Source organism: Balaenoptera physalus (assembly GCF_965194825.1).
Source record: "Balaenoptera physalus genome assembly, chromosome: 1".
NCBI classification, from domain to species: Eukaryota; Metazoa; Chordata; class Mammalia; order Artiodactyla; family Balaenopteridae; genus Balaenoptera; species Balaenoptera physalus.
The window spans coordinates 195,563,578-195,589,999 of record NC_138882.1 but is presented as its reverse complement, the minus strand read 5'-3'; the positions used below and the strand labels follow the sequence as shown (position 1 = coordinate 195,589,999).

Here is a 26,422-nt window from a genome sequence, read left to right as displayed (position 1 = left end):
TCAGATTCGATGGAGAAATCAAAAGCTTTACAGACAAGCAAAAGCTAAGAGAATTCAGCACCACCAAACCAGCTCTACAACAAATGCTAAAGGAAATTCTCTAAGTGGGAAACACAAGAGAAGAAAAGGACCTACAAAAACAAACCCAAAACAATTAAGAAAATGGTAATAGGAACATACATATCGATAATTACCTTGAACGTGAATGGATTAAATGCCCCAACCAAAAGACATAGACTGGCTGAATGGATACAAAAACAAGACCCATATATATGCTGTCTACAAGAGACCCACTTTAGACCTAGGGACACATACAGACTGAAAGTGAGGGGATGGAAAAAGATATTCCATGCAAATGGAAATCAAAAGAAAGCTGGAGTAGCAATATTCATATCAGATAAAATAGACTTTAAAATAAAGCATGTTACAGGAGACAAGGAAGGACACTACGTAATGACAAAGGGATCAATCTAAGAAGATATAACAATTATAAATAAATATGTACCCAACATAGGAGCACCTCAATACATAAGGCAACTGCTAACAGCTCTAAAAGAGGAAATCGAAAGTAACACAATAATAGTGGGGGACTTTAACACTTCACTCACACCAATGGACAGGTCATCCAAACAGAAAATTAACAAGAAAACACAAGCTTTAAATGACACAATAGACCAGAAAGCTTTAATTGATATTTATAGGACATTCCATCCAAAAACAGCAGATTACACGTTCTTCTCAAGTGTGCACGGAACATTCTCCAGGATAGATCACATCTTGGGTCACAAATCAAGCCTCAGTAAATTTAAGAAAATTGAAATCATATCAAGCATCTTTTCTGACCACAACGCTATGAGATTAGAAATGAATTACAGGGAAAAAAACGTAAAAAAGACAAACACATGGAAGCTAAACAATACGTTACTAAATAACCAAGAGATCACTGAAGAAATCAAAGAGGAAATCAAAAAATACCTAGAGACAAATGACAATGAAAACACGATGACCCAAAACCTATGGGATGCAGCAAAAGCAGTTCTAAGAGGGAAGTTTATAGCTATACAAGCCTACCTCAAGAAACAAGAAAAATCTCAAATAAACAATCTAACCTTACACCTAAAGAAACTAGAGAAAGAAGAACAAACAAAACCCAAAGTTAGCAGAAGGAAAGAAATCATAAAGATCAGAGCAGAAATAAATGAAATAGAAACAAAGAAAACAATAGCAAAGATCAATAAAACTAAAAGTTGGTTCTTTGAGAAGATAAACAAAATTGATAAGCCATTAGCCAGACTCATCAAGAAAAAGAGGGAGAGGACTCAAATCAATAAAATCAGAAATGAAAAAGGAGAAGGTACAACAGACACCACAGAAATACAAAGCATCCTAAGAGACTACTACAAGCAACTCTATGCCAATAAAATGGACAACCTGGAAGAAATGGACAAATTCTTAGAAAGGTATAACCTTCCAAGACTGAACCAGGAAGAAGTAGAAAATATGAACAGACCAATCACAAGTAATGAAATTGAAACTGTGATTAAAAATCTTCCAACAAACAGAAGTCCAGGACCAGATGGCTTCACAGGTGAATTCTATCAAACATTTAGAGAAGAGCTAACACCCATCCTTCTCAAACTCTTCCAAAAAATTGCAGAGGAAGGAACACTCCCAAACTCATTCTATGAGGCCACCATCACCCTGATACCAAAACCAGACAAAGACACTACAAAAAAAGAAAATTACAGACCAATATCACTGATGAATATAGATGCAAAAATCCTCAACAAAATACTAGCAAACAGAATCCAACAACACATTAAAAGGATCATACACCACGATCAAGTGGGATTTATCCCAGGGATGCAAGGATTCTTCAATATACGCAAATCAATTGATGTGATACACCATATTAACAAATTGAAGAATAAAAACCATATGATCATCTCAATAGATGCAGAAAAAGCTTTTGACAAAATTCAACACCCATTTCTGATAAAAACTCTCCAGAAAGTGGGCATAGAGGGAACCTACCTCCACATAATAAAGGCCATATATGACAAACCCACAGCAAACATCATTCTCAATGGTGAAAAACTGAAAGCATTTCCTCTAAGATCAGGAACGAGACAAGGATGTCCACTCTCACCACTATTATTCAACATAGTTCTGGAAGTCCTAGCCACGGCAATCAGAGAAGAAAAAGAAATAAAAGGAATACAAATTGCAAAAGAAGAAGTAAAACTGTCACTGTTTGTGGATGACATGATACTATACATAGAGAATCCTAAAACTGCCACCAGAAAACTGCTAGAGCTAATTAATGAATATGGTAAAGTTGCAGGATACAAAATTAATGCACAGAAATCTCTTGCATTCCTATACACTAATGATGAAAAATCTGGAAGAGAAATTATGGAAACACTCCCATTTACCATTGCAACAAAAAGAATAAAATACCTAGGAATAAACCTACCTAGGGAGACAAAAGACCTGTATGCAGAAAACTATAAGACACTGATGAAAGAAATTAAAGATGATACCAACAGATGGAGAGATATACCATGTTCTTGGATTGGAAGAATCAACATTGTGAAAATGACTATACTACCCAAAGCAATCTACAGATTCAATGCAATCCCTATCAAATTACCAATGGCATTTTTTACAGAGCTAGAACAAATCATCTTAAAATTTGTATGGAGACACAAAAGACCCCGAATAGCCAAAGCAGTCTTGAGGGAAAAAAATGGAGCTGGAGGAATCAGACTCCCTGACTGCAGACTATACTACAAAGCTACAGTAATCAAGACAATATGGTACTGGCACAAAAACAGAAACATAGATCAATGGAACAAGATAGAAAGCCCAGAGATTAACCCACGCACCTATGGTCAACTAATCTATGACAAAGATGGCAAAGATATACAATGGAGAAAAGACAGTCTCTTCAATAAGTGGTGCTGGGAAAACTGGACAGCTACATGTAAAAGAATGAAATTAGAATACTCCCTAACACCATACACAAAAATAAACTCAAAATGGATTAGAGACCTAAATATAAGACTGGACACTATAAAACTCTTAGAGGAAAACATAGGAAGAACACTCTTTGACATAAATCACAGCAAGATCTTTTTTGATCCACCTCCTAGAGTAATGGAAATAAAAACAAAAATAAACAAGTGGGACCTAATGAAACTTCAAAGCTTTCGCACAGCAAAGGAAACCATAAACAAGACGAAAAGACAACCCTCAGAATGGGAGAAAATATTTGCGAACGAATCAACGGACAAAGGATTAATCTCCAAAATATATAAACAGCTCATTCAGCTCAATATTAAAGAAACAAACACCCCAATCCAAAAATGGGCAGAAGACCTAAATAGACATTTCTCCAAAGAAGACATACAGATGGCCAAGAAGCACATGAAAAGATGCTCAACATCACTAATTATTAGAGAAATGCAAATCAAAACTACAATGAGGTATCACCTCACTCCTGTTAGAATGGACATCATCAGAAAATCTACAAACAACAAATGCTGGAGAGGGTGTGGAGAAAAGGGAACCCTCCTGCACTGTTGGTGGGAATGTAAATTGATACAGCCACTATGGAGAACAGTATGGAGGTTCCTTAAAGAACTAAAAATAGAATTACCATATGACCCAGCAATCCCACTACTGGGCATATACCCAGAGAAAACCGTAATTCAAAAAGACATATGCACCCGAATGTTCATTGCAGCACTATTTACAATAGCCAGGTCATGGAAGCAACCTAAATGCCCATCAACAGATGAATGGATAAAGAAGTTGTGGTACATATATACAATGGAATATTACTCAGCCATAAAAAGGAACGAAATTGAGTCATTTGTTGAGACGTGGATGGATCTAGAGACTGTCATACAGAGTGAAGTAAGTCAGAAAGAGAAAAACAAATATCGTATATTAATGCATGTATGTGGAACCTAGAAAAATGGTACAGATGAGCCAGTTTGCAGGGCAGAAGTTGAGACACAGATGTAGAGAATGGACATATGGACACCAAGGGGGGAAAACTGCGGTGGGGTGGGGATGGTGGTGTGCTGAATTGGGCGATTGGGATTGACATGTATACACTGATGTGTATAAAATTGATGCCTAATAAGAACCTGCAGTATAAAAAAACAAACAAAACAACTAATACTAAACTTTCATTGGGTTATTTGTATGGAAATATGTTAATATAAATGTTTCAGACATTACATGAAATTTCTAAAAATCTTACATTTGTATTTGTATGGAAATATGTATGGAAATATGTTAATATAAATGTTTCAGACATTACATGAAATTTCTAAAAATCTTATATGTTCTGGTATAATGTTATAAGTAATAATCCTAGTTATTACTTTAAAATGTATATCTCAGAAATAACTAATTTTCTTGTCAACTGCATTATTATGAACTTTCATCAAATCTTTAACCGTGGTCATTTTTAAGTCTTTTGTCATTTACAGACAGTTCTGGGTGTACTCTGATGATTTTGCAAATATGTTCCTATAAAAGGGTTTCATCTTTAAGAAATTCATGGAAAAGACTCTGACAAGTACAGGTTTCTGGTAACTGACTGTACTGCTGAACTGAATGAATAAGCATTTTCAGAACTCTAATGAAAAACTGATGAACTCATAAAAGTGCTAACAAAAGATCAAGATGAAAAAAAAAAATTAATTACATGGGATTGAGTGAACTGATGAGGATGAGTATAATTTTTGTGACTTTCTGTCTGAATTAAAAAAAAAAAAATTCCCACAAGGACTCAGAGGCAAAGAATATACAAATCAATTTTCACTGCAAAGTAAAGGAGCTGTTACGGTGGAGGATTACTGGACTGAATGTCAATATTATGACATAGTATGAGTATGTTTCATGTTTGGTAATTGCAATCATTGTTGCTTTTGTTGTGGTCATCCATGTACAATGCTTGGTGTCAGTCTATTTATCTCTTGTAAAAATAAAATACAGTGTGTGTGTGTGAAAAAAAAAAAAAAAACGACTGACTACACAACAATTTGAATTTGAGATTAACAGCAAACTGTCAGTCATTGTTTATCTAAGAGTTCTACGACAAACTGTAATCATTTTTCTGTTTTAATATTGAATTAGGATTTTAGGAAATTAATGGATTGCTAGTTCACTTAAATCAGGGGTCTCCTTTGCTTCCTCTTACGGAGTCCTAGAAAATAAGGAGGTAGCGTCTGATGTCTGTGGGTCCTCAGTAACTTAGTTCCTTTGCTTTATTTGCCTTCCCAAAACATTGCATATTTATAGTGTCATCTTTAAATTAAGACAGTTATTTTGATACTCAGGAATCACTATATATTCAGATTAGCCAAAAAATTACCAGAAAAAGGAGGATACCCTCATAGGGTCCCTGGGTATTTCAACATTTGATGAAAATAAATAGAATGAACAGGGATGTAGGAACTTTTCACCTCATGGATGCCACTGGAACAGTGTGTATTACTTAGAGTACCTGTAGTCTCGAACATCCCCCTGACTAAGATTAGCTATAATTATGACTGTACTGTTAAACCTGGTTTTTGTTGTTGTTTTCTTCCTTGATTTAATTGCTTAAGCAACTGTGGAATTTTCAAATTCTTGTGGGGAATGGCTAATGAAGAAACCTTGTATTACTTACCATCTCAAACAGTTCAATTCAATAAATACATTATTAAACAAACAAACAAAAAAAACAAAGAAAGTCACTCCAAGGCACATCACAAACTGTTAAAAAACAAAAATCTTTAAAGTGCTAAAAGAAAATAATACCAACCCAGGATTAAATATATCCAGCAAAAATTTCTTGAAGAATGAAGGATAATTGACATTTTCAGATAAATGAAAACAGAGAGAATTCACTGCTAGGAGACCTGCACTAACAGTAAAAAATGGTAAAGCAAGTTCATCAGGCTTAAGGGAACCCGAAGAAAGCTCACGTCTTCAGGAGGAATGACTAGTGCTACCGATGGTAAAGATTTGAGTAAATGTAAAAGACGATTCAAACTTCTTCAAGTGGCTAAGAACATTTAAAGGAAAAAAATATAACAATATATTGTGGGGCTTATAACACATGGAGATGCAACACCTACGAAAACTTCATAAAGAATGAGGAAGGGCAGAAAACGGGTATTTATGGCCACAAGATTCTTGTATTTCATATAAATGGATACAATATAACTCTGAGTGCACCATGAAAAATTATGAATGTACATTGTAATCCCTACATAACCCTTTTTTGGAGGTAACCAGAAAAGCCAACAGATAAAACTAAAACAGAATTCTAAAAACTCAAGTAGCCCAAAAGAAGGCAGGAAAGGAGAGCACACCATAAAGTGAGAGAGCCAAATCCCACTGCACCCACACCGCATGACACAGAAATGAGCCCCATACTATCTGAAAGGCAGAAACAGAGTGGATAAAAAGAAAGAACCGACTGTGTGCTGTCTCTAAGGGACTCTGTTTATAAATACAGTTAAGTGAATGGGAAAAAATACACCATGCAAACAGTCGGACTAAGAAGGCTCCAGCCTTCATTAACCTTCATTAATGTCCAGCTACATTAACATCAGATAAAGCCGACTTTCCAACAAAGAAGGTTCTGAGAAAGAGGGTCACTTCATCAGGAACATACGACAGTCATGAACATACCTTCTACTAACAGAGCTCAAGATACATGAAGCAAAAATTCCCAGAATGAAGGGAGAAATACATGAATCCACCCCTGCCTCAGCAACTGACAGAAACAAACTAAAGACAGAGAATATGTGAACAGTGTCAAAGTCCTGCTTTGACGAACACGCTGAGAACCTGCCCCACAGCCTAGACTCCCAAGCGCGTGCGGCGTGTCATCCTCAGACCACCCGCTCCACTGGAAGCAAGTCTCCATAAATGTGAAAAACTGAACTGGTACAGAACATCTTCTCTGAACATAATGTCATTTGATTAGAAACCAATAACAAGTTATCAAAAGGGTATTAAAAATATTTCCCACTGAATGATAATACAGTTAAAGCCACGCTTAGAGGGTAATTTATAGCTTAGAGGGTAATTTATATTTGAAAAAGTAGGAAGATCTAAGTTACTACTTTAAGAAGACAGAAAGTTAAGAAGGAAGCAACCCCAAAGCAAACAGAAGCCAAAATAACATACCACCCAACGCTTAGAGCTGGCTACGTTCAGAAGCACTCAGCCTGAAGGACTCTGTTCTGCTTCCTGTGCAACAATAATGCTAGTCATTATGAAGGATGTTAAGAGATCAGTAAGGGTGTATCAATATGTGGATAAATACGTGTGTGTGTGCATAGGGAGACACGTGTACGCTCATGCATGTTTAGATTAGGAAACCCTTCTGGAAAGGTGTTCAAGATGGAAGGAGGTTCAGAAGGAGATAACAGATCGAACTATATGTCCTGTTACTATAAAAGACAGGTGGCTGCCAGCTGTTACGGAGTGACCTATGTTCCCAAAATCCTTGAAAACGGGCCACTACAGTGACTTATATCCAAAGGCTTCTTACTGGTAAAGGAATATCAAGGCCTGTGTTTGATTTCATTTTCAGAGTATTTCTGGCCATTGCTGTAGCCAATCTCATTAAATAATTATTGAGAAGGGGTGAGTGTCCATAGCATGTAGCTCATGCGAGGCACACAGCGTATACAACTTTGAGGTTATGATGAGAACATGTACCTGTATGTCCAGCCAGTTCACGACTCACACGTACATTCCCTTCACGAGTTTTCAGATTGTAAATGGAGCAAATGTTATCCAGGCCACCACAGGCCACATAGTTGCCAGAAGGGGCATATGCACATGTCATGACCCACGAGGAACGCAGAGGGATGGCATGAACCTAAATGACAGAACACACATGATGCAAGCACGCTCAAGGTCAAAAACATTAACTACTGACACTTATGATCCCGCTTCTAGTCTTCAACTTTCACTGCACAGCAAAACAGTGGCCAAAATTATTTTGAAAATATTTTATATGTGTGGGCAGTCAGATAAAGTAATAATTTAATTAGAAATCCAGTGCTGCACACCAATTTAATGCAGTTTTACTTATTTATTTAGGCCACACCGCGTGGCTTGTGGGATCTTAGTTTTCCAACCAGGGAGCGAACCCAGGCCCTTAGCAGTGAAAGCACGGAGTCCTAACCACTGGACTGCCAGGGAATTCCCAAATGTAGTTTTAATAAAGTCATAACTTACAGTTAGGTAGGCATTTAAGTAATAGCAGCATAGCCTCTCAATCACAATTACATATTAAAAGGAAAACATTTCACTGGCTTGTCAAAATGGCTATAAAATTCACTTAGAAAATAAAGCATTTTTAGTGAAGTAATCAAACTAGAAATTACTGTAATTAATCCTACCACACACCTCCCTGTGTTTGAGATAAATTTGTTATAAGTACTGGATTCTGTTATACACATGTGGTATCCTCCAGTAAAATAAAACTGAATTTTGTCTGTTACACACGTTTAGACCAACGATAGTACTTTTTTCATTCAATATGATACAACCCTGGATTGAATTTTTAAAATAATTTAATTTATACTTCAAAGTATAAACTCTTTCAAATTATTTCTTGTAAAAACTAGTTAACTAAACGGAAAGCTGTATTTCTGTATTTTTAAATAAAGCATGAGATTTCCCAGACTGAGCTAAAATTGGACTCCAGTTCCCTAGAAACTTGAAGGAGGCTCCCCCAACCTGCTCTGTAAAGAGACGACACATCACAGCAACACCATGCTGGCCCAGCAGCACCAGTGACACGTGCCAGCCATGTGACTGGGCTTCTACCTGACCCATATGACTTTACACAAAAACAAACACACTGTGCTCCCCCACCCTCTCCTGTTATACATTTTACGTAAGTGAACCCAGAGTTTAAACACCCGCCTTTCCCGGGCCGCTTTTCAGGGAAGGGTTTGCAGTACCTACCTTGTTTGTGGTGTAGCTATCCCAGATGATAAGCTTACCATCCTGTGAGGCACTAACTAGAAGCCTGGAGGAAAAAGAAAAAAGCAAACCATCAGTACCACACCAACATGGGAAGTCACCCAAAGACAACAAATGAAAACTAAACTTTAGTGATGACTAACGCATTTCAACATTGTATTTGCTGACAAAGTGCACTTATTTATAAGCAACCCCCGCCCAAAAAAAGGTTCTAATTGTTAGACCAACTTCGAAAGCATGAAAAGAAAATATTCCCAGCGATAACAGCTCAGGTTCAATCGTGCTTGTCTTCAGGTGAAGACCTGGCCACAGTCCCTCGGCTGGTCAGATGAGACAAGCTGGTTGCCTAGAACTGCTTCTGTTTGTTTTCTGTTCACCATAAGTCAGATTTGAGACCTACAGATCTTTCTTTCATGACTCAAAGGTGGTAGAAAATATTTAGTATATAATTTTCTGTTCCATTCTGACACGTAGAAAGCCTAAATATAAAGGACTAGTAAGTTTTTAGATATTCAAAATTTGAGACATTTCTCACCAAAAATACCCCGTGAAAATTTCCCAGACTGAGCCAAAATGGGACTGCAAGGCTCTTACAAACATTAAGGAGGCACTCCCTTTCCACCTGCTTTGCAAAGAGATAACAATCTAAAGCACAGCTGTGCCTGGTCCCACAGAAGAGACTAGTTAACTATCATGAATATTTTTCATAACAATTTTCTTGCTCTGGTCAACTGTGCTGTTTGGGATCTGTGTCTTGAAAAGGTGCTCTGTCTGTATTTGCAGAAAGAAGACAGGAAACTGCAAAAGGAAAACATGACTAATGGGCAAAGGAATTTCAAGTGAGAGTAAATTCAGGGAACCACCGCTACTCATAAGATATCCTAAGGAACTCTGTTCTACAGACTGTGCTATTTTCGAGGAACGGCAAGAAGGCTCTCCCCATAATCCCATGCAGAGATACGTGTCAGCATGGTAAATAAGGAGAAGGATTTTCAGTTTTAGAGATTTTATCAAAACACAGGTCTCAACCCTTTCAGCTGCGATATACTTGGCTTCCTGAAGTGGTCAAAACCTGGAGGTAAAATCACTCGAATCCCTCTGACAACTGGTCCTTTTCATCCAACTCTACGCTCTGATGCACACGCTTCTCAGGGAGCCAGCAGTGAGTCTGGCAGGGAATAAATACGTACTCAGCACTGCATGAAAACCTTATCCCAGAACTGAACTACGTGCAGGCTCCCATCCTATTATTCTTTGGATGCAACTTCTTAAAATAAATCCCTGCATCGAGGTACAGTTATAAACATATTAGGCGCTTGAAAGACCCCACGTAATCGGAACCAGGGTCGCTCTGCGGCTCTATTTCCGCCAGGCTCCTCTAAGCACAGGCTTTGGATGAACATCAGAGCTGACGTAAAGAAGCTCGTCCTCCGGGAGGGTCACCTCTAGAAAGGCCGCCTGGTCGGAAAGCTTACTATGTGCTGACGCGCCCCAGGGTTAGAGAGACATTAAGCAGCCCCTGATCCTCCCGAAGGTGAGAAAAGACACACCTCTTAATCCCCCAGTAGGACGACCGCTTGGGACCTGGTTCCTTCTGCCTCCTAGAGCTCTCAGTTCCCCCGAGGTGCCACCCACCCAGAACACAGAGTCAAGAGCCAGGAGGATGCCCAGGGCTCCAGGACACTGAAAACAGGGGTTAAGTAGATAGAGGTCCAGATCCAAAGGCCTCAGGCCCTTCATTTACTCTGAGGAGGGAGGACTCTCAGGCCTCGCTGGGTTAGCAGCGTTTCACTCTCAATTATAACACTTCAGCAGACTTCAGAAAGGGGAGATAGGGCTTCCCTGGTGGCACAGTGGTTAAGAATCCGCCTGCCAATGCAGGGGACTTGGGTTCAAGCCCTGGTCCAGGAAGATCCCACATGCCATAGAGCAACTAAGCCCGTGCACCACAACTACTGAGCCTGCGCTCTAGAGCCTGTGCTCTGCAACAAGAGAAGCCACCGCAATGAGAAGCCCGTGCACCACAACGAAGAGTAGCCCCCGCTCGCTGCAACTAGAGAAAGCCCGCACGTAGCAACGAAGACCCAGCCAAAAATAAATAAATAAATAAATTTTAAAAGGTGGGGGGAAGTTTAGCATTAATTCATGTGACTGAAAGAGACTCTCAAATGTTATAAAAAGTAGACTTCAAGTATAAAAAAATTACAACGTATTGATAAACATATTATAAATGCATACATAATATGTACTGACACATGCATATACACAAACCTCACTGTGGGCATCTTCTATAGTTTTAAAAGAAAACTGCTAATCAGTGCAATAGTTTGAGAGTATCCATGAATTATACAAACATGATCAAATAACTGGCATTCCCAAATTATAGCCTTGAATCATGAAAAAAGGTTGTACAATTACCTTTGTTTATGAAGATACCTTAAACAAAATGTACATCCAAAATAAAAATAAACTTTCTTTCGACTTTAAATAGGCAAAATTTTACCTATTTTACCTCTCCAGAAAACACGGCTATCTACAAAAAAAAAAAAAAAATCTCTGAAGGGCTCTGGATAGCAAAGGTCCTCTTTGGTATCATTTTTTGTTTCCCTTGTTTATGATTATAAAATACAGCTCTCATATAAGGGCATTATAAAAATAACTGTCGTTTGAAGAGCAGCTTTAAAACAAATGCCCACGTACCCACGACGCTGTCCAAGAAAGAGAACGAGACCCATGCAACACCCAACAGCGTCTCCTGGGTCTCCCACATCACCCCTTCTCTCAGGGGTGACCACGACTCGGAATGTGGTGCTGCTTATTCCTGCCTTTGCATTCGTTCCTTCAACCACAGGGCTCTCGAGGCAGAACTCGTGTTGGAACCAGAGGGCACGCAAAGCCTGGCAGCGGTGATCGGGACGCCTGTGAGATCTGGTGCTGTCGGCCCCTGGCCTCCCGTGAGCTCCTCTCCACATCACCACAGCTCTGGCCACACACCTGCCTTAGTTCCTTGAACACAGCTCTTGTTCACCTCTCAGGGCACAAGTGACACGTCACTATCCATCCAACATCCTGTCTAATCAGGACACTGATGTTCCCACAGATGGAGGAAAGACCCAAAGGTAAGATACTGTTTGGTTACCATCTACTTTTGACAATAAATTCTAAGGTGAATTGACTAGTAAGGGCATTTTTCTTTCTTTTTCCATTTTTATTCTTTCTGATTACTGCCATCATTAAAATGATCTAAGTTAGCTCTCATTTGCATTTGGAATTATATGGGATACTCTACAGAACAAACTAAAAATAGACTCTTTTGTTCTGTAGCTGTTGACACTCTAAAGCAGGCAATTTCAGGAACAAAGAAAAAACCAACCAAGCAGACAATTCTTCTCTGATAATTAAACATGAAAAAAATGCTACTCTAAGAAAGGCATCTGAAATATCACGTTAGCTATTTGAAAGAACATGTTACAGTCACAAAGTCACACAGCATTTTATGTAATTATTTGGGTGGAAAAGTGGAGAAAAACTTCCCAGCAGCCTCTAAAAGAGGAACAGAAAAGAGCTGAATGGATTTCATTTCAATGCTTCTGCAGGTTAAGGGCAAGAGGAGGAGGGACTGGAAGGGCGATGGAGATGAGGAGCCTAGAAAGAGGTCTGAACACGGGGCAGGATTCAAGGTAGAAAGAGTGAGAGGCTAGAAAAAAGGGAGGTGGGGCAGACAGGCCGGGGAGAGGCGGTGACAACAGCAACGACCAGCTCAGACTCATGCAGGAACCTTGGGACACGAGTCGCTGTTCTAACCCTCCGGACACGGACACCGCAGGAAGTGGCTTCTGATCCCTGAGCCGGGGCACCGAAACCAGGAGAGGGTGTGGCCAAGAGGCCACGAGGAACAGGCTGGAAAGAGGAGGAGCCACGGCACAGAGGACAGGTCACCTCCCCAGGGTGGCATGGGCGCCGAGCCGCAGAGCTGGGAGGACAAAGGCGAAGGGAGGGCTGTGAGGAGGTGACGGTGTGTGGTCGGCCGAGGCAGGCGGGAACACAGATGGAGCTCGGGCACCTGGGCTGCTGTCTTGGCCTGCTCGCACATCTGATGCAAATGCCAAATATTTTCTTTACAAGTCACAGCCAATGAGTTCAGGTTATTTTTCTCCTCCGTGCACGTGTCAAGCGCTACGTGTGCCCATGCCCCACACACCTGGAATCCGTGCCCCAGTGCATGGCATAGATTTTGGCCAAGTGCCCCCTCAGCGTCCTCCTGGTACGCATCTGGATTCTTCCCACTGGGTCGACGTTGTTTGTGATCTTAAAAATAAAAGTGACTGCAAGTTAACATCGTGTGATGCGTGCTCTCCCCGCGAGGTCCCCTCCCCTTCAAGCCCACCCCACTCACTGGCCCCGAAGCCCTGGCCTCGGCTGTGCCTGCCCTGCTCCTTCCAGGCCGCCAGGCCTCGCTCTGCGATTTCTCCTGTCTCCCAGGGCACCTACCTTCCTTCTCCCAGTTCTCGGAAGTCCGCTACTCTACCTGTTCTCCAGGACCCCCGTCCCCTCCCACCGTGCGTAGCAGGCATGGGGCTGGCCCAGAGCCTCCTCCCCTCCCGTCTCTGCTGTCTCCCTAGCTGGCCACCTGGCCCAGCTCCTCCTGGCCTGCGTCAGTCCCTCACGGGTTTCCTCCGAATTACAGCCTCGTCAGCCTACATCACAATCTAACACAGGGCCCCAGCCTTACAGACTGTCCAGCGACCAGGCTGTGTGCTGAGCTGGACAACGATGGAATCTCCTCTGTACTCTGTAGCTTAGGGCACAAAACTATACATACAAACCTGCTGTTCACTCCAACATACAAAAACCTGACGTTAATGATTCTGGGTTGACAAATGGAATAAGCGTATCACAATAATGGGTTTTAAAAACACGTACAGTCCAAAGTGCATTTGAGATTCAAATGCAGGTTATTCTATGCAGTCTAATTTTTCTTTAACTTATTGTTTAACCCCAATTAAATAACATCTAAAGCGCTAAGACAATGTAAAAAAATCATACTCAACAGAAGTAGGAATATAATTTTTCTTTCACATTTCTGCTCAATTCTTTGGACAAAAATATTGTTTTTCAGTGAGGTGAAACGCACCATTTGAACGTATGTAACTCTGAGTGTGTACTATTAGCACAGCCACGCACCTGCCTTCTAGAACGTTCTCATCACCCCCACAGGAAACCCCATATTCACTAAGTGGTTGCTCCCTACAGCCTCCTCCCAACCCCGGGCAACCATGAACCTGTTTTCTGTCTCTACAGGGTGACCTGTCTGGACATTTCATATGCATGGAATCACACAACATGTGACCTTCTTTCACTGAGCGCCATGTCACAAGATTCATCCCTTCTATGGCTGAGTAACGTCCCACCGTGTGGACAGGCCACACTTTGTCCCCGCGCTCCTCCACCTGCGGATATCTGACTGCTTCCTGCTCTGGCTGCTGGGAACCGAGACGACGTGAGCACGCGCGTACACGGGCTTGTTTGAGCGTCAGCTCTCAGCTCCTCTGGGCGTGCATCTAGGAGTGGAACTGCTGGGTCATGACTAATGTTTAACTTTTTGAGAATCTGCCAAACCGGACTTTAGAAATCGAAGTTCTGAGGCAGATTTTGCTAGGGAGAGGAACTCTGAAATAGCTGTATCGAGACTGCAGTAACATTTACAACTCCGGCCTCCGCAAGAAGGCTCGAGGGACATTATTTGTCATCCACGACGCACCATGGCCTCGCCTAGCGTGGTAAGGGCCTGCGCAGGAGAACCCTTCGAGCAGTGCCCCACACCCTCACTGTGCACAGGAGAGAATCAGAGCGCTCCCTCTAGAGGTCCCAAGTGGAGGCACCACAAGCACCAACCTCCAGGCCAGGCCAGCGACTCTGCACAAACTGCTCTTACCTGGGAGAGAGTTGCATCTGCACACGCTTTTCTAGCATCCTAGGGAAAGACAATGATAAAGAGGGAATTAGTGCTGTTTCAGATACAGTCACTCCGAGGTGCTGGCACTGCAGTCCCAGAGAGCCTCCACCAGGGTGGGAGAGCTCAGACCCTTTCCTTCGCCCCCCGCCCCCAGCCGCGCACCCACAGTCCCAAGCACACTCAACAGAGAACCAGCAACACACAAGTACATGCCTGGCCTGCAGACTACCCCGTCTAACGCGCAGCACCCCTGCGCCCCCAGAGCCTCCTCTCCTGCCTGCGAGGCTCCGGCACCTTCCCACAGACCTGCACGTGCGTCTCGCTCCTTCTACCATCCCAGGAGCCATGGGGCCCGCAGAAACAACGTCTAAAAAGCACTGACTGGCCGGCCCAGAGAACTTTTCTTCTAGAGTGTGTTAACTAAGACTCTTGTTTCCAAGCTAAACAATCCCTGAAGCTATAACCTCTACACAAAAGAGCAAAAGATCTGGGGTCAACACAACCAAATTCAGGTAAGACACTCTGGCTGTTGGCAGCCTGTTACCTGTTTTCTTATCTATAAAATGACCTTGTGATGCAGGTGAGAACTACAAAGGGATGTTACTCAAGCTAATTAAAATGTTTTCATTGTTCCTAAGTGATCCAAGTTACTAGAAAAAAATCTTGAAATCTCAAATTAGTGTGTGTGTGTGTATATATATACATATATATATAGATATATATTTTTTGGCTGTGTTGGGTCTTCGTGGCTGCAAGCGGGCTACTCTTCGTTGCAGTGCGCGGGCTTCTTCTCACTGTGGTGGCTTCTCTTGTCGCAGAGCATGGGCTCTAGGCGCGCGGGCTTCAGTAGTTGTGGCACACGGGCTTCAGTAGTTGTGGCGCATGGGCTTCAGTAGTTGTGGCGCATGGGCTTCAGTAGTTGTGGCGCACGGGCTTAGTTGCTCCGCGACATGTGGGATCTTCCGGAACCAGGGATCAAACCTGTGTTCCCTGCATTGGCAGGCGGATTCTTATCCACTGCGCCACCAGAGAAGCCCCAGCGTATATATTTTTACAAATAGAAAGCCATACATTCTGAGGGAAAATGAGACAATAGCTTTAAGAGGGTCAAAATTTGAATGTAGGGATGGGGCCTAAAACTTTTTTTGTGTAGGAATAATTTCAAAGGAAATTATGACAATTTCTAATAGAAACGTTGCCACTGTGTCATCATCTGACCACCTGCTCTCACTGACATGCGTGTGAGCACTCGTGTGGGAGGGCCTGGGGACCCCTCCAGGGCAAACGGCCTCACTGCTAATTATTTCTGCTTCACGAAGCTGGTGCTGATACTCACCAGCCCAGCACAGGGAGTATATTCAACGAGATGGTGATTATAGAGGGACCAAATAGCTAGATTCCAAATTCAACTCAAACTATCCTATTAGAAGCCATTCTGCTTAGTTAAATCTGCTTATTTAATTAAAACACAAAAATTATATAATCAGCTATTTCTGTGCCAGCACCTAAATTTGGGGTCAAGACCAAGAGGAGGGGAGACCCAGAGCAGCAGGTTTCCCATCAGGGACTCTATCAGTTACTTACAGAGTTCAGTATTTATTTCTGAGTACCATTTTTAAAATTTGTTATTTATTTATTTATTTGTTTGCTTTTGGCTGTGTTGGGTCTTCGCTGCTGTGCGCAGCCTTTCTCTAGTTGCGGCGAGCAGGGGCTACTCTGTTGCAGTGCGCAGGCTTCTCATTGCGGTGACTTCTCTTGTTGCGGAGCACAGGCTCTAGGCGCACGGGCTTCAGTAGTTGTGGCACACGGGCTCAGTAGTTGCGGCACAGGGCGCAGTAGTTGTGGCACGTGGGCTCAGTAGTTGTAGTGCATGGGCTTAGTTGCTCTGCGGCATGTGGCATCTTCCCAGACCAGGGGTTGAACCCGTGTCCCCTGCATTGGCAGGTGGATTCTTAACCACTGCACCACCAGGGAAGCCCTGAGTACCATTCTTACTGATATGATACACAGCTTTCAATTTTAAAAAAGAATAAGAAGAATTTTTAATTTGTGTTTTGGCTGCGCCACGTGGCTTGCAGGATCTTAGTTCCCCGACCAGGGATTGAACCTGGGCCACTGCAGTGAAAGTGCCGAGCTCTAACCACTGGACCGCCAGGCAAGTCCCTAACAAGAGTGTTTTAAATGGAGAAAGTAAACCATGGGACTTCAGTGGCTGCACTCTGGTTAGTGTCCAGAGATTAAAGTGGATTTCGTAATGTCCGGAGCAGACTGCAGCGACACCACAGAGGACAGAGAGAAAAGCCATTTGAAACACTGAACACAGGGAACGCTAATTCAGCCTTCAGTTTAGCCAACAAGTGCTCACTGTAAATGAGTACAGCATCCTCAGAGCAATTCAACTTCCAACCCCGTAGGAAGAAGTCTTCTAATGGAAACCATCCCTGTAACTGCTTAATAAAGACAGAAATCTTCAACATTTTTTAGATTAAATTCCAATTTAATGGCCTGGTGATATGTTCACAATGGCTTATTATTTAGCCAAGGCTCCTGTACTGTCTGTGCTGAGAAAAGTCACTGAAGACAGCAGGTCGCCTTCCTGCCCCTCACCCAGAGGAGCACATACAGACCCACAGTCAGTCAGGCCTTATCCCGGCTGGATGTCGGTCCAGCACAGGGCAGCACGCGGCCAGGCCCATCCCACTAGGGCTGCACTGACCACCCCGGCTCTGCTGTCGCTGGAGACAAGCGCCCGCACGCATCACTCGGCCCGTCTTGTTCACTTGCAAGGTCGGCACAGTCACTTTGAAAAAAATTTGCGCCTGTACATTTCGTGGAGTTCCCCTTCATCCATTGGTAGCCCATGTGTTTAAGACATGCCATATTTCAATCGGCATCCCATTGAGAGCCCGTGTTTCCTCACAAACATGATCAAAAGTAGGATGACACGGTCCCCTCTGGGGTCTTTCAGCTTAAAGACCAACCTAATAAAGCAAGCGACCCTTCTTAGAATTATCTACCATCTCTTGTTTGATTTGCTGCGCCCTACGATCTTTAACAAGCATGTGTTCCTTGGGTAATCGGGGGGAAAGGGTGTTTTTTTCCTTTGTTAAAGAAAGTCTTCCGTTCCCATTTGATGTAATGGACTCAAACAGCTGGGTGTGCAGATGGGTGTGGAGATGGCTGTGCAGCTCGTCCACTCTCCTGGGGATGGCCCACGTGGAGCAGGCGCCACGGGAGATGCCGCGGGTGCACGCTGAGGCCATTTCATGTAAGAGACCCTGAACTGGCAAGACTCGGTACCAAAAAAGAGTGTAAAAAGTAAATGTATTTATTAATTATATATCAAAATGGTGATCTTTTAGATATATTGGTTTAGATACAGTTCTTAAAAATTAATTCTACCAGTTTCTTTTTACAGTTTTAAATTCCACATGTGGCTCACACGACAGCTCTGTCCCCTAAGAGGAGGGCTGTGTGTGCTTTACAGAAAACAGGTCTAAAAAATGGGAAGAAAAGATGCAACATTGACTTTCAGCCTTTATTTTTTTTCCACCAAATTTGGATTTTTTTTTTTTTTTTACCTATGCCATATGAACTCTCTTATTTGCTACGAATAGATCTGAACCCACTATTTATGAACAACTTATAAACAACAACTTATTGTTGCTAGAAAAACAAAATTCTGATTTCTATATTCTGGAGTGTGGCTGGATGTATTAAACAAATCTGATCAGAGCAAACCATTAAAAATACTAACTCTTCCTTATTTTTATTGAGCTATATTGTATCTTTTAAATGTTAAGATTTGAAATTCTTACAGTAAAAGGATATTTTCTGTTTCTTCTTTGGCGGTAGATCTCAGATAATTCCATTATCTTTTCTCAACTTCAAGAAAAAGTCAGCTAAAATGATGCTGATCTTTCTTTCCAATTACTACTAGGCTTTCTGAACATATAATTGGTCTTTTAAAAGGAAATAATTAGGCTCCATACTTAGAGTTGGACCTAGTATGCATCCCCTTTTAAAAGTTCATGGGTTCTGCAGTGCACCATTATAAACATCAGTGACAGATTGGGAGGTAACGCTTGAGAACTCTGCAACTATCCTACTTTCTACAGGACAGCTGAATGATACCTGGCTGTTTTTATCTTCAAATAGATGCTCTATTTGAATAGAGCATCTATTTGAAGATAGATGTTAGTGCTCTAACAGCCATAACCATCCCTAGGAAACATCTTTTTTCAAAATTAAGAACACATCACGTGCACTTAAAATACTTTTTATTATTGTTGTTAATACTCTTATTTTTAAACAAGTTTCCGGCCCTCAACTTAGCAGTCACAGTGGGGGAAGTGAATACCACACTCTATACAGTGACCAAAAGAATGTCACAAAGCTAATTCCCAAAGTCAAGAAAAAAGGTACAGAAAGATGTCTATAAATTCTATGGAAACATTTGCTGTATAGTGAAGTGAAAATATGCTAGAAAACAAAATACTAGCAGAAACTAACAAAACACTGTAAGGCAATTATACTCCAATAATGATGTTTAAAAAAAAAAAAGAAAGAAAGAAAACAAAATCCTGAAAATAATGTACTAGGCCAAATACCTGGATCTGTAATTTCTACATCCTGGGCCAATTAAGATTCAATTTCAATCCAAAACAATGAATAGTCTGTATTCTGCAACCCATCTTTCCTTAAAATGGTAACATCGCATCTGAAATCCAAATGATTAACAAAACTGAGCACACATAGCTACGTACTCTAATCTGGTTTTTAAGCTGTTCGGCCTCCTGCCGTAACTGGTCAAGTTCACTCATCTTCTAATCTTAGTGCTCTTCAAAGCCACCTCAAAGAGTCTTAGATCTGAAAGAGAAAAGCACAAAAAATTAATAAACAATGACTGAGTAATTTAATGAAGCAGGCGAGAAAAGGAAATTGAAATTCTGAGAGCTATGGTTTCATTACAAATCAGAGTACCTTTCTTTAGCATTCATAAGAAGGTATAAAATGCCTACAAGGGCTGGGTTAACAAAGTATAATTACTATTATACACAAGCTTTGTTCAATGACAACATCTAATAGACTATTCAAAAGGTGGTGGTGGGCTGAAGAAGGAAAAATCTGTTTAGAAGCAGGTTTCATGAAGGATTTGGGTTTCACTATAAACTTAAGAACCTAAGACTGACGTTCAGAATAGCTCTCACATGAAAACCCTGGGGTAGTTAGTTCAGGAAATAGAGTACAGCGGCAACCTGGCAACCCAGCACCTCAAAGCCATGTCAATGATCTTGAACCCATGACTGCCCAGAAGACATCAGAATGTTCACACAGTGATTCTAATTTTTCTTTTTCTTTTTTTGGCTGCGTTGGGTCTTCTCGTTGCTACACGCGGGCTTTCTCTAGTTGCGGCGAGCGCGGGCTTGTCTTGTTACGGAGCACAGGCTCTAGGCACGCGGGCTTCAGTAGTTGCGGCACACGGGCTCTAGAGCGCAGGCTCAGTAGTTGTGGCGCACGGGCTTAGGTGCTCCGCAGCATGTGGGATCTTCCCAGACCAGGGCTCGAACCCGTGTCCCCTGCATTGGCAGGTGGATTCTTAACCACTGCGCCACCAGGGAAGTCCCACACAGCGATTATAAAAAGACTCAGTTTGGTGTCCAACAGGCCTCTGATTCAGGACAACTTACTCTCCCACCAAAATGGGCTCTGGGATCCCAGGAGACTCAGAAGCAACACTGCAGTCCTTACAGGTACAGGCCAAAGTAGGCTCAGTACAAGCAGCCCTGCTGCCCACTCTTGACCCTGCCCCACCCCCAGGCTCATTAGACAGTATTCCTGAAATCAGGGTCAAAACACAATTATCCTATTAAACAAGAGACTTATTTTCCCAAGGGAATGTCGTAATTCGTAATTCGGGGTTGCATCTCTGACCAAGAACATAGCTGTTAAGTCAATCCTAACTATGACCAACCTATCACAAAGCTGAAGATACAATTACCAACATCTTTTAATCACTTAAGAATACAATTAGCCCCCACATGCAAACACAGCTTATGCAAGGAAGGGCCTCAATTTCCTATGCAAACACAGAGGGGAGAATTCTTCCATCACAGATTTTGTGTGAAAGTCACAGGGTTATTATAATATATACCAGATATTTAATTAACAGTAATTATTTATTTTCTTAAAATGGAAACACATCTGGGGGAAATTACCTGGATGACCCAAGAAACATAGTTGTTAGTTCCCAGTCTAGATAAACTTTCCTTTTCTGTACAAAAGCATTCAAAGTAATTGTTACATGGTCTATATTACAGAATACTTACTGAGAAAACAAAAACACCTTCCCCAATAAAACGCATCTTTAAGAAGTATGTGTTAATAAGTTCCTGGTTCCTGCCCTCACCTGCACCCACCAGCCCACGTCTATTCACAGCCACAAAGTGCCATTAGCTGCCGGGGTGGGCCGGGCAGGAAGCAGAAGGGGAAGTGCTGGGCTTCTAGAGGCATCAAGTCCCTTGGGCTGACCCTAAATGAAAGTCTGCAGAACTACCAGGAAAGGCCTAACGGGGTGGGGCCCTGACGCGGAGCTGAGGCATCTCGGAGGACAAAGGCAGGGTCTGCCACTCCAGCTGTCCGGGAAGGCAAGCACAGTGACACCACTGTTCCTAGAGGCGTTACTTCGAGTGGGTGTTGTAAGCCCGGGCAAGCTTCGCCCACGCAGACTCCCTGGCGCCTCCCTGGACAAAGGGAGCAAAGGCTGGAGTTACCCTATGTGATAACCGGGCTAATTCTCTCTCTCATTTTCATGTATCAAACTCTGAGGACTGCAGCTGATGAATGTTAATGTATGAAATAATAACAGTGCCAAGAGAACACGAAATAATTTTAAAACAGAAAGCTGTGCCGATGCGTTTCCTGAGCTTATGGACGGCCCTGCATCCTCCCCGCCAACCCCAGCGGCCTGCTGCAGCGCACGTGCATTTCACACGTGATCAAATTATACTATAAGGACAATCTGGCAGAGTTGGGGGCAGTTTTATCCCAGTAACACTCCCCACCCCCACGTTAAAGAATTGTTCTTAGTCTGTGGAGAAGCTACTTCATTCAATCCTTCCAAAATCAACATGAAGAAAACTAACAGCTAATGTTGTCATCAGGTACACTGAATTAAACGGTTAGTTTTAGGCAACAAACCATGTATTCTGATCCTAATTTAAACACTAAAAAGCTAAGCTAGTTTTTAAAGTAAGGACAAAACCAACAAACTCCTAGGATCGAGATAAACAGAAAGAACTTTCAGAGATGCTAGGTGGTCTTTAGGTAAAGATCCAAATCCTAGTATTAGATGGAATAGCTCCTGAGATATTAAAATTAAATATTTCTTTCAATTAGATGCTCTCTTTTTACATATTATAAAAGAATATATATTAATACATGATAATCACCCAGCTGTATTGCTTTAAACTAGAGAAATTAATTTATTGAAAACTTAACTATCTTTAAAATGAGAAGCTCCAATTCAGTTAACCTCTCAAAATTTCAGAAGCAATAATACCAATACTTGCTGACTTTAATCTTTAGTCACAAGCAAAGAGAACAAAACTAGATCTATTTCTCTTTCATCATTAAGTAACATAAATTATTAATATTGCCTTTTGATTACGGCTCTCTCTACGATCAGTGTCCCCACATTCAAGTCTCAATCAGGAGACTCAAAAATCGTATCCGTTGATTTTTAAAGAAAAGGGTATTCATATCTCTACTACCAATAAAAATAAGTGTCCTGAAAGGCCCTTTTTGATCTCTACAGTCTGGTCAGGAAGAGAAACCTACTGGTAGACATTTAAAAATTTTTTTCAACTACATTCTTTATTCCACATGTTGAAGGTGTATTTTTTAAAATCCAGTCTGGAAAAGAAGCTGTCTGCAGCTGGCCTCTCACCGATGGAGGGACACTCCAGCATGCTCACCTCTCCGTCGCCCTCTGGGCACTGGGGTTTGCTCTGACGTGGCACCGTCCGGGACCTCCTCTGTGGGGCACACACACATCCACGACGGACAGCCTCCCGTGCCCTGAGCTAACGGACACTGAACTGGCCTCACAGGATGAGTGTGAAGGGACCAGGCAACACCACCATCACACAAGACCAAGCGGTCAACACTCCCCCAAAGAGAAGTCGGCAACCCACGGACAGCAAGGAGCCTGCACACTCAGATACAGAGCGGGACTGACGGGAAGCAAGAAGTTCCTAATTCCCACAGGCTACAAGTTCATCCCAAATGCTCTTCCGTGAAGATAACAGCAAATGAAACAGACAAGGTACAGAAAAATATATAAATGATATTTCTCCTTTTGTGTATATAAAAAGAATAAACATCTATGCTAATGTAAGCAATCTTTTTTTCTATATACCCAAGAAAATGTTAATGGCTATTCTGGGGGGGAAATACACAGGAATGGGGCAGCTTTGATTTTTCACATTATCATATATATATAAGGAAAAAAGACAAATTATATATGTAAAATTACATGTGTATATACATATATATATATATATATTTTTTTTTTTTTTCCAAAAAAGTTAACTGGTTATCTGGGCCGCTGAACCAAGAAGCATTCACAGTTCTTCCTCCATACTTTTCAGTTAAAAAAAAAAACTAGTAGGGCTTCCCTGGTGGCACAGTGGTTGAGAATCTGCCTGCCAATGCAGAGGACACGGGTTCGAGTCCTGGTCTGGGAAGATCCCACATGCCGCGGAGCAACTGGGCCCGCGAGCCACAATTGCTGAGCCAGCGCGTCTGGAGCCTGTGCTCCGCAACAAGAGAGGCTGCGATGGTGAGAGGCCCGCGCATCGCGATGAAGAGTGGCCCCCGCTTGCCACAACTAGAGAAAGCCCTTGCACAGAAACGAAGACCCAACATAGCCATAAAAAACAAAACAAAACAAAAAAAAAAACTAGTAAATGTTAACCGTTTACTGGGTGAACTATTACATATCACTAGGAACAATAATGGAGATAGTATAAAAACCTAGAAAAATGCTCATTATATGCTAAATGAAAAACAAATTTGTGTGTAATAATTTTAGCTATTTAAGAAGGCCGAAAACATACCTAATTTAAAAACACATGTAATAAGACAGCATTTTTGTTAGAATTATTGGTCATATTTTTCTCTTCATTTTCCAAATACTGGACATGGCAGTTTGTATTCCTTTGATCACAAAAAAATGAATGTACATTTTAAAGGTCTTACTTACATGTAACTGCTTTTGCTGTTCTCTTCACTATCCTTAGTCCCCCAGAGCCTCTGAGAAGCCCACCATCAGGTTTACGTGGCCTGGGCTCCTTCTCTCCTCTAGGGCCAAAGTCACAGCTAAGCACTGGCCATGCTGACTCAGCGCACTGACCAGTCTAATCCACTAAGACAGGACCTGCTGAGAGTCTCACTTCTGTTCTTTATGACCCACATCTGCCACCAGCTTTTATTTACAGCTTGTTTTGGAAATACTTTCCACAGAAATTTAAGTATCTTAAAAGCAAGTATGTGAAGTGATCTGCCCCTACTTTAAGGTTATACCCAGTATCTCTGTAAGTTAAAGAGTTAACATAATTTTTTATTTAAATATTTCACATTTGTGATATAATGTACTTCACGACTAATGCAGCACCACGCCCCTCTAATCAAGACCCCTGTAAAGTCTAGGAAGGACACTTCAAGGGCTCCCAGCGCCCCAGTTATTACCCAGTCACTAACAATGACACGGGCTAATATTAAGGACAAAATGGAGTGACGGCATCAAAATATAATTTCAGGTTCTGGTTTCGCCACACACAAGGAATGTGACTTTCACCTGCTCACCTTCCACTCTGGTCTGCTGACTGCACCACAGGAATGACAGCACCAACACCGCAGGGCCGAGAAGAAAACTAACAAGACAACTGTAAAGGGCTCTGTAAGCCTTTCTGTGTCATCAGGGATCAGACTACGAAGTGCACCCCCCACAGAGCAGTCGCCACGCACATGCGGGTTCACGACCCACAGGAGGGCGGCCCGGGACGCCAGCCACCGGTGCCCGTGCTGCGCTCAACGTCCTGGGGCAAGAGCAGCCCCGCCGATCACCCCGCGCCACGGGGGCAGGAGTCTGCCAACCTGCTCGGCCACACGAGCACCAGTACCGCACCTCACCTCCAGACAAAAGAGCATTCTGAGAGAGGGGAGTTTGCATGAGGGATCTGAATCAATTTCACCAGCTTTTCTGGTTTTTTTCCATTCCCAAATCCAAGTTAATCTCCGAAATCGAGACAGCACAAGTCCAAAGGGCGATGGACAGCAGTCAAGTCCTTCCTGGGTCACAGCTGCTTTAACAAAACCCGAGCAGTGAGGGCAGATCCCCAGGGCGCGGGACAACTCCACCACACAACACCCGCAGGCTTCCCTGGCGTGGGAAGGTATACCCTGACAGACTTAAGGATAAAATGACGTGTCTGAAATTCGCTGTAAAACAACCGAAGAGAGAAACAGGGGAGAGCACAGAAGAACAAGTTTGGTCGTGAGTTGGTAATTGCTTTAGTTTGGTGATGGAGTTCCTTATACTATTTTTTAACTTATTATGTATTTCAATTTTCCATTAGAATAGTTTCTGTTTAAATGTTAGAGACCTTGAATCTTGATTTAAAATCCAAATGTACAGAGAAAACCAGGAAAATCTGAATATCATCTGGGTATCTGATGACAAGGGGCTGCTGCTCTTTCATTCGGTGTCATAATGAAACTGAAGTCCTTAATCGTGAGAAATGCTTCTTACTTATGAGTGAAATGATACGATTTGGGGACTTCCTTTAAAACACTCTGATAGGAAGAAAGGAGATTAAACAAAACTAGCAGAATTCTGTTAGAGCTGGATGATTTCATAATATTCTGCCTGTAATCTATGTTTGAACATTCTCTTTATAAATTTTTTTAAAAGTCATTACTTCTTGGTATTGTTTGACTACATTACAAGTATGTATGAAATCTGTTCTATATCTCTAAGTTTTAAAAATACAGGAGCACAGAGATCTCACAAGCAGATCGTGTTGTATTTTGACATGGATCACGCTGCCACGTTAGCTGGTTGTCTGTGAGAAAGAGTCAATCCCCAAAACTCCCAAATTTGTCTAAACAACTGAATGGTTGACCATGGAGGCTGGTATGTTTCAAAAGTGACAAAAAATTAAGTTTTGATGAAACATTACATCAGCTTCTAAGAAGTAGCAGATATCAGAATATTCAATACAAAGTAAACCGTAACTAGTTTTTAATATGGGTGACCAGCTGGTAATGGAGTCTAAGAGAGGAGGCCTAGTTACACACAAAATTCCCGTCTGGCTCTGGATTAAAGTATCCAGCAAATTTTTACACGTTATTTTAAAACTGACATGTGTGTGTTACATTTTACTAGAA

General features: G+C 41.9%; 1 protein-coding gene across 6 annotated transcripts in view; it reads right to left on the bottom strand.

Annotated features, from left to right (window-relative positions):
* The window catches only part of GNB1 (G protein subunit beta 1), a 99,148-nt gene that overhangs the window by 14,282 nt on the left and 58,444 nt on the right, over positions 1-26,422 (bottom strand). For 3 of the 6 annotated variants that reach the window (XM_082418279.1, XM_082418280.1, XM_082418281.1), the window contains 5 exons: positions 19,738-19,840; positions 14,951-14,989; positions 13,217-13,323; positions 8,998-9,061; positions 7,738-7,900 (listed from right to left, as the gene is read on the bottom strand). In XM_082418279.1, the coding sequence (XP_082274405.1) occupies positions 7,738-7,900; positions 8,998-9,061; positions 13,217-13,323; positions 14,951-14,989; positions 19,738-19,794 (430 nt within the window). In that variant the 5' untranslated portion in view covers positions 19,795-19,840. Of the gene's footprint in view, positions 1-7,737; positions 7,901-8,997; positions 9,062-13,216; positions 13,324-14,950; positions 14,990-19,737; positions 19,841-26,422 lie in introns of those variants that run through there. The other 3 variants (XR_014252000.1, XM_082418282.1, XM_082418278.1) reach the window with 1 other exon arrangement.